The following is a 16,281-nucleotide window of genomic DNA, read 5'->3' on the forward strand; positions in this document are numbered from 1 at the left end:
GCTATGTCGCCCCTTATTATAATTTATTATTATTATTAGGAATAATTCCTAGACCTGCATCCCATGCATTTTCTCCGCTGAGGTGTGGTAGCGACACAGCACCTCTGTGTTCAGGTGGGAGTTGGACACATCGGTCAGTCTGTGCGTGTGTTGCGGTGCACAGACCTCCTCGCCTCATTAAAATTTATCTGACTCTGCTCTGCCGGAGTTAAAAATGTTGTCGTTTTTCTTCCAAGAAGCGCAGTTGGGCCTCTTTTTGTACAAATATACATGCGCCTTTTTTTTTTTTCTTCCTATTTTCTCCCCCCAGCTCCTGCCCACTGTAAACAGGGACGTCGTTGTGATGGACTCCGTTCCCTCGTTTGTTCAATCAATTTCGATTAGGCTCTGATTTGTTAAGCTAATGAGATGAGAACGTGTGACGGCGTCTCGTGAATATAAATAGCCCTCTCGCGGCCGAAGGACCACGTGCCCCTGTCGCCCCCTGTCTCCCACTGGGGGGAACTGATGTGGAGGGGCGCGCGTATGGTTCCGACTCCTGAGCCCTCCTGTGCCCTCGCCAGATTTTTCGATTTTTATTTTTTTTATTTTTTTTTTTTCAAAAAAAAAAACGCAGAGGATAAGAGGTGTTTTTGAGACTTAATAGCTGTTGATAAAGTTGGAGCCCGGAGTCACAGTAGCGTGTGATATGCGGTGTTCACTGAGGGGAACCCGAACGCCGTGTGTGTCGGGAGAATCTTGCAAGGGAAGCAATTACTTGGGTTTTCCACAGGATCAAAACATCTTCTCGAAATGTCACTAGCCTGAGGGCTACATCAAACGGAGGATCTTTTAAATAATGCAAACAGCATAAGTGCCCTGGCTGTTATTCATTTATAACCGTTATTGTTAATGGCCTTAAAACAAAAAAAAAAAAAAAAACCAAAGGCTGTAGTCCTGCGCGATTCTCGAGTGTTTTGTTTTCTCCCGGGTAAAAGCACGTACTGTACTGTTCTCATAAAATCAGTACAACGAGAGCCCGTTACATTGTGTGCCTCAGGATTTTTAAACCTGTATGGTGATGCAGCAGGGGGGAGGGGGTCGGGGGGGGTAGGGGGTGGGGGGGGGGGGGGGTGGGGGGGGGGGGGTGTTGGCTGACTCCCAAAGGCTGACTCCCACCATTCATATTATCTTAATGGTTGCTTAATCTTCAAATATAACACATCAATAACGGAAATATCACTTTCTGTTTCCGACAAATGTCGATGTTTGCTCTCTAGTTCTGTTTTACCAGTTGTTTAAGCAATTTCCTTAGCGCAACTCCTCGCTCAATTAATGTTACAAAATAATCCCCCTCGAAATAATTATGATTGTGTTTTCCCAATGTCCAGAAACCACTTTGATTATCATAATAGCTTCCTGAAAATATTGTAATAATGTGATGCATTAATAGAATTTGTCTCCTAAGTAAAATTATCATGCAATTCTTGGAATTAATTTTAATTTTTTTTTATTTTGCCATGTTATGTCAACATTGCTTTATTTGAAGAGGTGCTTCCTCTTGTGACAGTTGAATTTACTGAGTACACACACTGCTTGAGAGCACGCCGTGGGGAGCGACTGCTCACATGATGACATCCTGTTGATGACATCCTTTTGTCTTTGTCGTGACCTTTACTGAATTTACTTTATGTCAGAGAAGTGAAACTCAAAACATCATGCGTCGGCACTGAAGATGAATATCTTCTTTCTGTTTTCTGATCCCAGAGATCAAAGCAAAAAAATGATACCGTTTCTATTCATAATATTATAATATTTCCGGATAAACTTAAAAAGTATGCATTTGGATATTTTAATTTTTATTTAAGCAAATAATTTTCTGTGTCAATTATTCACCTGGCTGCAAAAAAAATGACTGACTGACTGAGAATAGCAGCTCGAGCAATTACTTTTCGGTTCAGCTTTTGATAATATTTTTATATCAATGACATCCTTTGAGAGCATGGTCTCCTTGGAGCTTGCATTACATTACATTACAGGCATTTAGCAGACGCTCTTATCCAGAGCGACTTACACAACTTTTACATAGAATTTAACCTTGTATCCAGTTATACAGCTGGATATATACTGTAGCAATTTCGGTTAAGTACCTTTCTCTAAGGGTACAACGGCAGTGTCCTACCCAGGAATCGAACCTGCGACCTTTCGGTTACAAGCCCGGTTCCTTACCCACTGTGCTACACTCCGCGCACTCTTCCACGGTGACTCTAGTGGTTTTTCCACTGAAACAATTATCAAATCTTGTTGGGCCTAAAGTTTTAATAATCGATATCAAGAAGCAAACCAGTTTTGCCGCATATTGCTAATTGCGATTTTCGTCGAATCGTAACATTGCCCGCCGACCACCAGGGGGGTTCTTGCAAGCTGCTGTTTGAGCACCTCTGCATTCTAGAATTGTGTTTTTTCAAATTGAAGTGTTTGTTAACATTCTTTTGAAAATGAGATCAGATGCATAGATTCTGATTCATTTTCCTCATTGCCAGTTGCGGTTAGCGGCTGACCCAGCCTTAGCCGCTGGTTTTCAACCTGTTGGTGGTTTAACATTACATTTACATTTACATTACATTCATTTAGCAGACGCTTTTATCCAAAGCGACGTACAAAAAGTGCATTTTCATGATCGTAGACAACTGCTGAACACGGGTTCAGTAAGGTACAATTACTTATTTTGTAAAGCTATTTCTAGCCGAGAACAAAGAACACTATCCTGGTCTAACATCTGCAAAGCCAAACTAGGCAGAAGAATAAGCTACAGTATTAGGACGAATACAATTTACCAAGAAGTGCAGGGAAGGGGCAACATGTAACAAGTGATAGGAAAAGGGTTTTTTTTTTTTTTTTTTTAATATATACAGCGTGGTGGTGGTTATTCTAGGTTATTAACACGAATGGGAAGTTTTTCTCTTGGCCACTAGGTATCGGTTACAGGTGGCATGGCTTAGGCTTTTGTCTGAGGGTTTGGGCTGAATTTATGCAGCGTTTGCTGTCGCCTGCTGGGCTTGTAAAAGCCAGTGAACACAATGGACTGATTTGGCTATTCAAACTCAACTGGTAACGCGATGCAATTGTAACCCACTTAGCAAACATGTGGTCATGATCAGACTGGCTGAACTTTACAAGGCTGTGCGCACTTGATGATCTGTAGCATTTTCTGATGCAAGAAGCTGGCGGAAATATGGGCCCAATAATTGCTACGAATCCAGAGGAGCACCGGCAAAGGCGAAGAAAGCGAAAAAGAAATAACTGCTCTTCTCTTCCGCGCGTGATGGAATTGATGGATGTTGCGAGTCGCTGGCAGGGAGGCGAGGTTTTATTTTTTAAAAATTGGTCAGATCCCCTCCAGAGAAAAATTGTGATCGGCGGTAGGGGAAACTGGCCTGTCACAGCAAGGCCCGGCACCAGCAGTAACTCCTAGTGATTGCGGGGGGGGGGGGGGGGGGGGTCTGTTGTTTTCACGAGCGCAGGAGCGAGGCCTGGCTCATAACTCTCTGGAAGCCGTCTGTCCGCAGCAAGGACCCCCTGATTCACTGCCCCTCTTTTCGGTGGCTGTTACCCAGCTCTGCGCGGGGGGAGAGCGCGCTGTGGAGTCACCGTGGAGACCGTGGCTCTTTCAACGCGGCGGTCCGTCCGCCGGTGTGTGCAGAGGCGTCACTGGGGGGGGTGCGGGGGGGGGGGGGTGACACCGAAATGACTGGCAATCATTTTTTTTGTGCAGCGTTTTGTGTAGCGACGAGTTGAATTTCTTCAAAGTAGTTTACTTGAGCCCACACCTGCCAGCACCCCCCGTCCCCAGCACCGTGAACACCCCCCCCTGGTGGCCAACATCAGGTGACATCAACGGTCGACCGCACCGGGTATCACCAGCCCTAGTGACGCCACTGAGTGTGTGGCTCAGCGGTAGTCGCTGTGAGGGGAGTGGAGGGAGGAGGGGCACAGGAGGTGCGCAGGGGAGGGTGCTGCGAGGTACGGAGGAGGTGGAACGGTGCCGCCTGTTTCCCGCAAAGCCAGCGTGCGGTGCGTTCCGTGTGACCGGAGGGAGGGAGTCGCCCGTCGTGCAAACACACGCGCGTGCACGCGCACGCACATCCGGGTTGGGCGGCAGGATCCCGAAACGCTCACCAAACAGGAACCTTCTTCCCCCCCCGGGGGGGGGTCGACGCGCATCCAGCCTGTTCCCCCAGGAGAGGGCGCCGGTGGCCTCACAGTCACCCCGCTGAGCCCCCCCCCCCTGTGTGGAGCGCGGTCTCCATTTTGGAATGGCTTCCCCGTGTGGGTGTGCCCTGGAGGAGGCGAGCCGGGGGGGGGGGGGGGTGCGGTGCATTGGGCGTTTATGGCTGGCTTCACGGGCGGGGTGTTGTACAGTAACTGGCATTAGCCTAAAACAGCCGGGCCTCCTCTGCGTCCCTTTGCCTTTCCTGTGGGGTGGAAGGTGCCGGAAACCTCAAAGGCCGTTTGAAAGGGCACCATGCTAATTAGCTTAAAAAAAAGTCAAACTTTGTTCCGTTTCGAATCTCTGGCCGCGGTCTGAGAAGCCTTTGAGCTGTAAATCTGCGAAGAAAATCAAATATTTATTTCAGCCTTTAGATGTTTTCTTGTGCTGTAGGTGCTTTGCATGTCATGTTCTACTCCGAATCTCTTCTGTTATTTCCGCCGCTGTCTTTTCGCTTTAAAGCCCTGGTTTGTCCTCCTGTTCTCTCATTTCTCATCTAATAAGATGGCGCCGCAAATGGCTGCCTCGGTGTGTTGACCAAAACAAATTCCTCGTATGTGTAAACGTACTTGGCAATAAAATACGATTCTGATTCTGATTCTGATTCTGAGGAAACGGGAAGTGGAAGTGCTTCATGGCCGGCGGCATTAATGGCGGTAATGTCAGAAACGCCACGCTAGTCCTGTCTGATCCAGTATTTTAAGCAAATTTCAACCGTAACATTAGAACACCCTGGCTTCTGACCAAGGTGCTGTTTTACAGGCCCCAGACCTGGGGAAGCCAGGCCTGCTGTGTTTTTGGGACGTTTATGCATGCCAGAGTAAACAGAACCAATGAGTCCTAAATCCGGTCTGCATATGTACTGGGAGAACAAATGAGAAAAAAATTCCCTTGAAGCCAGGAAATCTGCTTTTTTTTCCCCCCAAATTTCATCATCTGCAAACAACAGATGTGTGATGTAAGTAACAGGGAGGACAGAATCCCAGTTTTTTATTAATTAAAAAAAAAGTCCTTTTATTAAGTTGTTATGGATTGAGTTCATGGATATTTAAATGCTGAAAGTGAATAAGAAAATAAGTATTCCCAAAATGCTAAATGTGTAGTTTATTTGGTTGATTTCCCTGCAGAGTTGAAATGGTCGGGAAGTCCTGCTCGTGCTCTTTGATTGACACTGTGATTAAAGGATTCTGTCCAACCGGCCAATCAAGTTTTAGTTTTTTTTTTTTGTTTGTTTGTTTGTTTCCATGATGAATCGAGGGAGAAGGTTACATTCGACCACGTTCGGTTACAACCTACAAGCAGGCTTTCGACCTGTGACTATTCACCTGTGGCTTTCCACCTGTGGCTATTCACCTGTGGCTTTCCACCTGTGTCTGGCTCCTGCAGCCCAGCCTGTAGGACCCTGGAGAAGAAGGCGTGGCTGTGCCGTGGTTTAACAGCACTGCTACCGTACGCGCCTCCTTGCAGTTAGCCCGGTGGCAGCAAGGGGGCAGCAGAGGGGGATCCGGCGGGCGGGCCTCTTTTTCGGCTCGGCCCCGCCCGCCTTTTCATCAAAAGAGGCGGGCGGCGGACCGTTGGCCACCGTCAGCCCCGGCTGAGCACGACTCCGGCCGAAAAAAAGAGGAGGAGAGGCGGGTGGAGACGCGGCGTCCCCCCCGGACACGCTCCACCCCTCCGAAACATCCGCGGAAAACAGACACAGCAGCCTCAGGAAGGGGAGCCTCGTCTCGCATCTCTTTGTGTTTCCCCCCCGGGCGAAAGACTTGCAGGGGTAGAGGGTGCCGGAAACCTCAAAGGCCTAGGCGAAATGGCGCCATGCTAATTCGATACTTTCATATTCCTCTGGCGATGACTCACGTCGCGCGGCGGGGGGTGGGGGGGGTCACGAAACAGAGGAGAGCGCGGCAGTCTGTTTTCCTCCCCCCCCCCCCGATTTTAAAATAAAGGGGGTCGTGTCGGTAAATAGTGGCTCGTCTTCTGTTTACACTTTTGGCGATTTCTGTCACAGCTAGCGCAGCAGAGACCGTCTCTGCAAAAAACACCCCCGTTGTCTCATCTGCTGACGAGTCTGGGGGCACTGGTGTACAGTGACGGAGGACATCAGACTTGGCGTCGGTGCGTGTTTGTCGTTCTCTGATTTCTCACCGTTGCATAATTGGGCCTGGTACCAAAATACACCGTGTACTGACTGCGCTGAAGGGAAGAGACGACTCCGGCAGTGGAGCATGGTTAACTCGGAGTTGATGAAGACACCAGCTTCGTATTTTTTTTATTTTCATCCCACTCCCACGTTTTTTCCTTAACGATGCTGGGGCCCTGTGGAATACCTACGGTGTTGTGCATCGAAGGTACAGCAAGGTCCATTACTGGTATTTATTTAAATGTAATGTTCCTTATGAATAATTCACTCCGTTCATTAAATATGTACCATGGAAGAGCTTAGTGGAAGGGCCAGTACATTAGTGAGGTAATGAGACATGAAGGCTTCGGGTCTGCTACATGCTAACTCACTGGTGTCGATTACACACGGTGATGCATGACACAACGTCACTCTCGCTCACTTTCTCGCCCTCCCTCCCTCTCTCTCTCTCTCTCACACACACACACACACAGCAGAACGTCTCTCTCTCTCTCTCTCTCTCTCTCTCATACACACACACAGCAGAACGTCTCTCTCTCCCTCTCGCTGCCTCTCTCTTTGTCTCTCTCTCTCTCTCTCCTATGCACACACAGCAGATCATCTTTCTCTCTCTCTCTCTCTCTCTCTCTCTCTCTCTCTCTCTCACACACACACACACAGCAGAACGTCTCTCTCTCTCCCTCCCTCTCTCTCTCTCTCTCTCTCTCTCTTTTAACCATGCCGTAAATGTCTGATATCACTTTCCCCTGGGGGGGGGGGGGGGGGGAGGGGAGGGCATTTTGATCCAGGAGTGGTCCCACTCTGAGGGTGAGAGAGAGAGAGGGAGAGAGAGAGAGGGATTGGTGATTAATATCCACTTGATCTGCCTCCCGTCAGTGTTACTGATACAGTGCTTCACACTATTCAGACTCTTCACCCTTAATTAGAAAGGAAATGCTTACCTCAGCGTCAGCTTCACACCGCTTCTCTATAGTGGCGGTTTTTTTTTTGGTTGTTGTTGTTGTTCGTTTTTCTTGTTTGCGAAAGCCACCATCTCACCCCCGAGCTGGTCATGACCCAGCGGCCATGACGTTCGCTGTCACGTCTATCAGCAGCGGGGGCGCGGTACGTCAGCTTTAGGAGTTCCTCGTAGCGCTGAACTGCGTGTGATTGGCTGGCGTTGCCGTGGGGGGAGTGTTGTCTTTATGGGTACGGTATGAGGACCGCTCGGTACCTCTTCCTGTGATAAACCCGAGTGCGAACAGCTGCGTTATCGGTGTTCTGAAAAGCCTCATCCTAATCTGCACAGATACAGCCTCCTGGAAATGAGACCGGGACCCACGCATCAATGAAAAGCCTGCTATGTGCGAAAAATTAATATCAGTAACGCAATCATGGGTTATTCTTAATTTAGTGTAATGAAAGTAGCCTAGTATAATAATGAAACATAAATGAAGTCAAGTTCCTCTACTGTCCCATACTTCCTGTTGTCAACCGCGTTTCGTCATACCGAACTGTAACTGTACAGTACAGTATGAATAACAGCCAATCAGAGTACAGTACAGCCAAGAGTGGAGGTGTGGGGGAGAAAAGTAAGAAGAGTCCATTTTATGCTGAATAAAATTCCAAATAGATTAGCCGTAAGGAACCTTATCATGCATTCCTCTTGGTGCAAGTAATTCGATTTGTGGGTTTAGTGTTCACATTGTCATGGTGTAATAAAAGCTTGTCAAGTCCATTGCATGTTTGACACACATCCTTAGTGCAGAGGGAACAACATCATCAGTGACCCCAACCTCTATATTTTTCCTTCCTTTCTTGTAGCAGCTGACTACTGCGGCACTAATCCAATATGTATTTTATTTTCACGTGTTGTACCTGTTTAAAAAAAATCATTAATCTCCATTATTCAAAAACTGCTCTGTGAGCTGGTTAACTCTGTTGATTCTAGCCGAATGCCCGTGTTGATCCGTGTTCTGTGTGTAAACACGGCACCGTGTGTACACGGGCGGCCGCTTCTGATTAGTCTGTCACTTATTAAACTCGCCGGGATCCATACGCGTCCCGCTCTGACACGCGGATGAGCACAGAGAGAAGGCTGCACCGGATCACAGCTAATCAATCACTGCTGCTGCGATGCATCCGCACGTGTGGGTCTACCTGGTGCTCTTTAGATTAGAAAGTCAGTAGACTGTAGTGTAAGTAGCAGTCATGCACATCCCAAGTCATAGCACTACCTCCACCATGTTTCGCAGACGAGGTGGTGTGCTTTGAGTCATGAGCAGTTTCTTTATTTCCTCTTTCCTTCAGGTCAATTCTAGTCTCATATGTCCATAAAGCCTTGTTGCAGAATATTTCTTGGTTTTTTTTTTGTTTTGTTTTGCTTTTATGTTTTGTGGCTTTTTTTTTTTTTTTTTGGTAAACTAACCTGGCCTGGCATCTTGCGGTGAACCTGCTGAGGTTGTGTTGGTGTAGCCTTCTCTTTACGGTAGCCTTTGACACATACGTGTCTACGTCCTGGATAGTGTTTTTGATCTGTTTGAGAGTTTAAAAGGGTTTTATTCTTCACAATGAAAAGTATTCTTTGGCCAGTATTCTTTTTCCCTTCTTTTTGCAGTGATTTTTTTGTGGTTGACCAGATTGTTGGCTGTTTCTGAGCTCACCGGGGCATTCTTGCGTCTTGACAATGTGCCAAACATTTCATTTTGACACATCCAATTTTTTGGCTGTGACTCTCTGATTTATTTTTGAATTTTCAGCTTCACGATGGCCTACTTTCCTGACATTGACACTTCTTTGGTCCCCATGCCGGAAGAAAACAGCACTTTACCCTCTTAGTCATCGTTTTATTTCAAATCCAGCGTGCTGGAGTGCAGAGCCAAAACAACAAAAAATTGTGTCACTGTCCAAATACGTACATACTGGACTTGCGTATGTTAAAAGGAAGGGACAAGAGAGACACGTGCTTGACCGAAATTCATTTTTGTTGCCGAACAGAAATGGTTTGGATTGAGCGTGATAGGCCAGCTCTGACCTTTGTTCAGGATCCACCAAGCCCCTCCCTCACATAGTGACGCTCTTTGCTCCGAAGTGATTTTGACACACGCGGGTCACAGAACGTTCTGTTTCCTGTTTCCTGTCGCCGTTGCGCCGCTCGAAGCGGGCTCACGACGACGGGGTTCCGGAGTTTCCGAGCGTTCTCATTCCGGGATCGGCGGCGTCTGATACAAACGCGCAGGGCGTTGGTAGCGAGCGAACGTTGAGACGCGGCGAGAGAGCGGCAGCCATGGTTTTTTTACGGTTTCTGTCTTTCCGAGTTAGACTTTCCACCTAAATCTCGCTTTAAAAATAAGGCCTTGTCTGGCTGAGACAGCGAGCAATATAACACACAGGAGCCAATCTGCCCCGTATTTGCTCTGTCCACTGACGTCATTTAGAGGAAGGTGCAGGCCCTGATGGGTTCTGTCGAAAAGTGTGGGGGGTTTACAGACAGATGGGACCCTGTGCTGTGGCCTTACTTTCTGGCACCTCCTTCCTAAAATTACGGGAGGGACTTGGCTCCACCCGCTACTGTATTTTAGTGGCCTGTTGTTGATGTAAATACAGTGGACTCTCTCCGGTTGAGTGTCAGATCGATGGAATTTGTATGCGTTGCACCGAAGGATGTTTGAATATCTAAGAAAGACCCGCGTAGGGTCAATATGTTTACCAGCTACGTGCTTTAATAAATCAGAATTGTAACAGAAACTGTATGGAATTTCTTTAATTTCTGAACCCATATTTTTTCTCAGAAATGTATTCCAGACTAGTCTCCCGGGCGGGGACTTGATATTGAAATGGGAAATGTGCTCGCTCGTCCGTCATCGTCAAGCTCCGGCCAAACGGCAGTTCTTGAATTCTCCAGTTCCTCCGAGGCTTGTTCCTTTCCACATCCGTGCCGAAACGTTTCTTTTGAAGGGCAGTGTTCGCTCCAGGAACTAACCATACCGCCTGGATCATGTTCCTGATGTAAGATCACACGGCCAGATGTAAAAGCTATGTCAAAGACACAGAGCACACTGGGCAGCCATGCAAATCAGGCATGAGGAAATAGATCAAATCTCAGTTGGGATCTTGGTGTACTTCTATTTAGATGTTCTTTTCGGTACCTAACCCAGCCTGTCTGAGTGCTGTACAGTGTGTATCCAGATGCTGCCTGTGAGTGGGTCAAGATAACTGATGAGTTGAGAAGTGTAAGTTGCCCTGGAAAAGGGTGCCTGTACCATACAAAATAATGTGTCCAGTGATGTAACAGGTAACCACTCCGGAACAACGGATGGTGGATGAAGTGCTCTGATCTGGGCAAGCGTTCAGTCTTCTCTTTTTCCCTCTGTTTGTCTGTGCAGGACCCCAGAAGCAAACACAAGTTCAAGATCCACACCTATGGAAGCCCCACCTTCTGCGACCATTGCGGCTCTCTGCTCTACGGACTCATCCACCAGGGGATGAAATGCGACAGTGAGTGACGGGTGCGGGGGGTGGGGGGTGGGGGGTGGGGGGTGGGGCCCGCAGCAGGGTCCTATCGAACCCGTGACCTTCAGGTCACGAGGTCGGCTCCTGACCCATTATATACCACACTGATCTGGTCAATCAATTTATCAATCGCGCTTTATTTGTCACTGTGCATCACTACAGTTAAATTAAATTGCCAGGAGTTGCTAAAGGATTATGAACAGATGTGTTGTGGGGAATCGAAAACCAGGTACTGACAGCTGAAGCAAGGCAGGAAGATTATTCCCTGACCCCACACTCTTCTGGAAAATGGCAGCAAAAGCTGCTATTAGACTGCCAAAGAACTTCACGAGAACACATTCCATCCATCAGTGGGTTGGTGGAAGTGCTCCTTCTATCTTCAAGGTCTTGTGGTGTTTACATATAGGTAGCTAACACACACACAAATGGCTTTGCATTGTACTGTACCTGTACTGTACATATGTGTACAGTGTACCTGTTAGGGGTGGAGGGAGATGCCGCTATTTGTATTCGTATCTGTATTTGTTCAAGCAACAAAATTATTTGTATTTATATTTGTACTCTGATAAAAAGTGGAAGTGTGCATGGTGTAAACCGGAAGTTGGATAAAATAAAAAATAATTGAAAAGCTTCCCTTGGTGGAATACATCTTCAGCTACTATGCTTTTACTCAAACTTCCCCAAGTTGTGTTTTTTAAAGACAAGCTCCTGCACATGAGCTGGGAGCAGTCTAGGCCGATGGGGAGACAGAACATCCCTTGCTATACTGAGAAGTTGCTTGGAATAAACACTTGTTGGGGGGGCAGGTCAGATATTTTAGAGCCATGTGAGCCAGTGCTGGGTGTGTCATTAGCCAACAACCTGTGTCAACCCGTGTAATGTTTTAACTGTAGAAAGCTGTGTTTTTTACTGCGTGCTGCCGCTACGCTGATGCCTAGTGGCGTCAGACGTGTCCTGCATTACAGCATCGATTTCTGCACAAGCAGCGACCTAATTTCATAAAGATATCTAACCCTATAATTTCTGTAACTACAGTGTCCACAGTTATTCATCCCACACAAAAATGGCGCAAACAGCCTGTATTTCTTTACTTTATTTGATTTATAATGTTTTTGTTTTTCAAATTTGAAAAACACGGTTATTTTAAGCCCAAATATTTAGGAAAGTTGTGGAAGGATGGGGATATAGCATTTACGGCGTTGGAGTAATTTTAACTTTAAAGCCCCGTCACTCTATCTGGCCTATCTAGTGTTAAGGGGAACTGTCACTCGCTGTCTCTCTGCAGGTCTGTGTGTGAGTGTGTGTGTGCGTGCGTGTGTGCATGCGTGCGTGCGTGCGTGCATGCGTGCGTGAGTGCGTGTGTGTGCGTGTGTGTGTGTGTGCGTGTGCCTATTATAGAAACTGACTTCTGAGCTAATCGCACCGAAGAGGTGGGAAGAAAAGCTCTGAATCCGAATAATATTGGCCAGATTCGGGAGGAGAAAACATTTTCAGAGAACGTATTATTCCAGTGTTGCCAAATACGGTATTTGCATTCGGGCACCATCCCTAATAGCTGTATGTATTGATGCTCGTGCTCTATTGGCAGTAATTATATTTTTTTCATGAATCTTACTTGGGGAAGAGCAATGCTATTAAAGAACTGTGAAATTCTGTTTCTTTATTGCGGAGTCCTTTGGACGTGGAAATGAATGGCATTAATTAACTTGTCAAAGCAGCTCTGGCCCCATACCAGCGCACTCATTTAAACTAATTATGGCCATGGGGCCTATGTAAAATTGTATTATGCATTTGAAACAGTATTGGTAGACGTTGCATGATTTAACTTACCGGAAATAGGTAATGATTTTAGGAATGTTTATTTATATGTATTTCCGTATGTATGAGACTGTCCACCAGGGGGCAGCGCCGGCCCTACGCGCAGGTACGCCAGCAGCTGCGGCTGGTTGTAATCAGTGCAGCTGCCACCTGTTGCCTGATAATTGGGCCTGATAAAAAGGCCTGGTTTTCAGGTCTAGGGAAGGACCGTTTGAGGGCTCGTTTCTTGCGATCGTTGCCGTGTGTGAAACGGTGTCCGTTTCCTTCAGTAGCTTTTTTTCTAGTGATGGGAAACCAAAGCTTTCTGGCCCACTGTGTCAAAAAATGGGTTCATGACTCAAGTGTTTTGATTAACACAGTGCGCGCTAGTGACATCTGCTGGTCAGAAGAATTTAGCACTGAAATGTGTCAAAGTGGGACATGAAGCACAGTGCACAGTAACGTTAAATGTTCCCCAGCAAGTACATCGATATTTAATCTGTAGCCTCACCAGTGACTGTATTGGAAGACGTCAGTAAATCTTTATGTGTTCTGCCGTAATGCAGTAAGCCGCCTAGCCTAATTCATGAAACTATATAAATTAGGCTATTAGTGTTATTTTGAATAACTGAATAATTCTCAAATAAGCCATCCGGCGACCACACCCACTGCAAAAAGATATATACTACGCGTGCGTATATATTAAAACATTGAAAGTACTACACGCAACCACCACTGAATGAAATTATATGCAGTAAGTGGTGTATGAGAGGCAGGCTATACGAATAGCTGAGTGCTTAGCCCGCTGCATTGAGCATTGTGAGGTCGGGGTTCGATCCTTGGATGTTTTCTGTTGCAAAAGGTACATTTTTTATATAATTATATGTTACGGCTAGCCACAGGCAAACCACAACATAAAATGGAGTCGAACAAGAGATTCAACAATAATGATTTAATCCAGAATTAATAGACAAGTTTCACAATGCACTTGAAGATAAATACAAGTATCCACGTATCACCACGTAGCAGTACAACAATGAATGAATTAGTACAATGGTAATAAAGACTAGGTAGCAAGGTAGAGGTAGAGGGAGAAAGACACGCACCCCACATGCACCAAGAAGTAGGGGCGCACATAACTAAAAGTTTTTTTCTGTTTTAACATGTTGCCTGTAAATGTACTGTCTGAAAGCTTGCTAAGAGAGAAATACACATGGACGAGGGTGAGTGAGTTTCAGTTTGGCAGTGAAGTGCTTTTGTTACTGAACAGCGAATGTGCTTGTAGCCTAACCACATCTTCAAAACCCGATATCGAAAACCAAATTAGCGGAAATTCCATACGGGTAATTTTTATACAGACAGCGGGATAAATGTTTTCACGCAGAGAGTAGTCAACGTGTGGAATGGCCTGCCAGGTCACATGGTAGAGGCAGAAAGTCTGGGGGTTTTCAAGACTAGGCTTGATACAGTGTTAGATGCTAACTAGTCTGTAGGTAATCATCACTAATTGGAAAATGGCAAGCGTCGTTGGGCTGAATGGCCTGTTCTCGTCATTGTTATGTTATGTTATTTTATGTCATTGATCTCATGCATCTGATCATACAGAATAAGCGTCAGCTTTGGACTGAACCTCTTCATGATTTCGATGCTTACCCTAAAGCTTTAGTATCAAGTGTAACATCACTACTTTTTTTGTCCTGCCCTGTTTCTTGGAGTTTTCGTTGTATTTCGTGACCCTCTTCGAACCTTTCCCTCACTACCCATCTTCCGACTCTGTATATTTCATTCTAAATCCCCCCCCCCCCCCTTTTTCATGACACTCGTTACATGTTCCCCCATCCAAGCACTTTTTGGTAATTTGTATTTGTCCTGATATAGTAGCTTGTTCTTCTGCCAAGTTGGCTTGGCAGAGTTAGGTCAGAGTAGTGTTCACTGTGTGAACTAAACTGTGTTCTTGGCTAGAAATAGCTGTACAAAATAAGTGTTGTATCTTATTGAACCTTTGTTTTTTAGTTGTCCATGACCATGAAATGCACTTTTGTACGTCGCTTTGGATAAAAGCGTCTGCCAAATAAATGTAAGGTAATGTAATTTCCTTGGAATTTCCTTGCTTTGAAAGTATTTTTTTGTCATTTTCAATTTATAGCACACTTCAAAGACAGCAGGCCAAATATACTAATTGCCTTTCTGTGTGTGTTCATCATGTGATGCAAAGGCCATCTCCAGCCATGCATCACACAGTGCACGTACCGAATGGAATCAAAACACAACACATGATTTTGGCTCGAAAAATCAATTAATGAAAAAAGAACAAAATAGAGAGTTTTTTTTTCCCTCCATGACCAGAAAAACAATGGAGACAAAATAACAAGAGGCAGTTTTTTTTTTCAGTGGGTGAATCTGTTTTTATTGTGTGGCACTGAGATAGTTTCTCTCTTTTCCCTTCATGGAGAAGTACTGCACTGATCCCAGCAAACATACTTAGCCAGGGATCCTGATGACACGTACAGTATAGAAGTTTAAGGACCATTGGACTAATTTCAGCTGAGTACACTAAATTAGTCTGGCATATGTACACAGCCTTGAGCCCTGCCGGCAAGGAAAGTGTGACAGGTGCTTTGGACGAGGCCACAGCTGTGCGTTTTGTTTTCATACGCGAATGTGAATCGTTTTTAGCCTAATGCTAATGCGACGTGACAGGTGTTGGCATTGCACAATGTTCCACAAGTCTAGACTTTTCACTCGGTTTGGTTCGTTTATGTTCGGTGTACATGCCACCACCAACTCTCGCACCCTCATCCTGGAACTCATTATTAGTTTTAGTTTTATTGTTTTTTGCACAATTTAAAAAATACACAAAAAATGACAAAGATAACTAATAATATACAGCGCAGGGAGAGGCAGAAGACCCAGAGGGCTTTACTCCTTGTCCAAAGTACAGTAGGAACCGTGTAAAGCAGGAGCTAATGGCGACCAAAGAGAATTGTGGGATGCCGCCTGGAGGTTGTCAATCACACAGAGGAGTTTGGCCGGAAGTTGTGGCTACGCTTGGCTGCCCTGCGCGTCTTGCTGTCTGTGACCACAGGTGTAGCGCCATTGGTATTCAGCGCGCGGCGGAGTTGCCTGCCAGCCCTGGCCATTAGCTGCCCTTGCCCTCGGCGTGCCGGCGGCCCCTCTCTCTCTCCTTCACCGCCGTGGCTTTTTACAGCAGCCGTAATTACCGCCGCTCTTCCTCTTACCGCCACTCTTCCTCGGCCTCGCTCCGCGCTGCCGCGGGAGCGGGAAAGGTGGGGAAAAAAAAAAAATAAGACTCTCCGCGCATTCTCCGGTCCGCAGGCAGCCCTGATGCAAATGGGTGATGCGTTGGGAGCGCACGTGCAATTAACTGAGATGAGATAATTGGTCACTGGTTATATATATTTTTTTGGCTGGACCTTCAACATCGGGGCCAGCCCTACGAACGCGAATGTCTGTGACTGAGTGACTGACTGAGTGATGAAGTTACACCGTTGGTCGGCCGAGTTATGAAGTTACACCATTGGTCGGCCAGATCACGTGTGTTAGGTCCAGCCATATACTAGGTTTTAACCTGGTCTTGTTTATG

The 16,281-nt window shown here is 46.3% G+C and overlaps 1 protein-coding gene across 3 annotated transcripts in view; it reads left to right on the forward strand.

Moving 5' to 3' along the window:
- The window catches only part of LOC118219598 (protein kinase C alpha type), a 214,946-nt gene that overhangs the window by 113,490 nt on the left and 85,175 nt on the right, over positions 1–16,281 (forward strand). For all 3 annotated transcript variants that reach the window (XM_035402897.1, XM_035402898.1, XM_035402899.1), the window contains exon 4: positions 10,754–10,865. In XM_035402897.1, coding sequence (XP_035258788.1) covers positions 10,754–10,865 — 112 coding nt within the window. The remainder of the gene's footprint in view (positions 1–10,753; positions 10,866–16,281) is intronic.

Source organism: Anguilla anguilla, chromosome 2, assembly GCF_013347855.1.
Source record: "Anguilla anguilla isolate fAngAng1 chromosome 2, fAngAng1.pri, whole genome shotgun sequence".
In the NCBI taxonomy this organism is placed as follows: domain Eukaryota; kingdom Metazoa; phylum Chordata; class Actinopteri; order Anguilliformes; family Anguillidae; genus Anguilla; species Anguilla anguilla.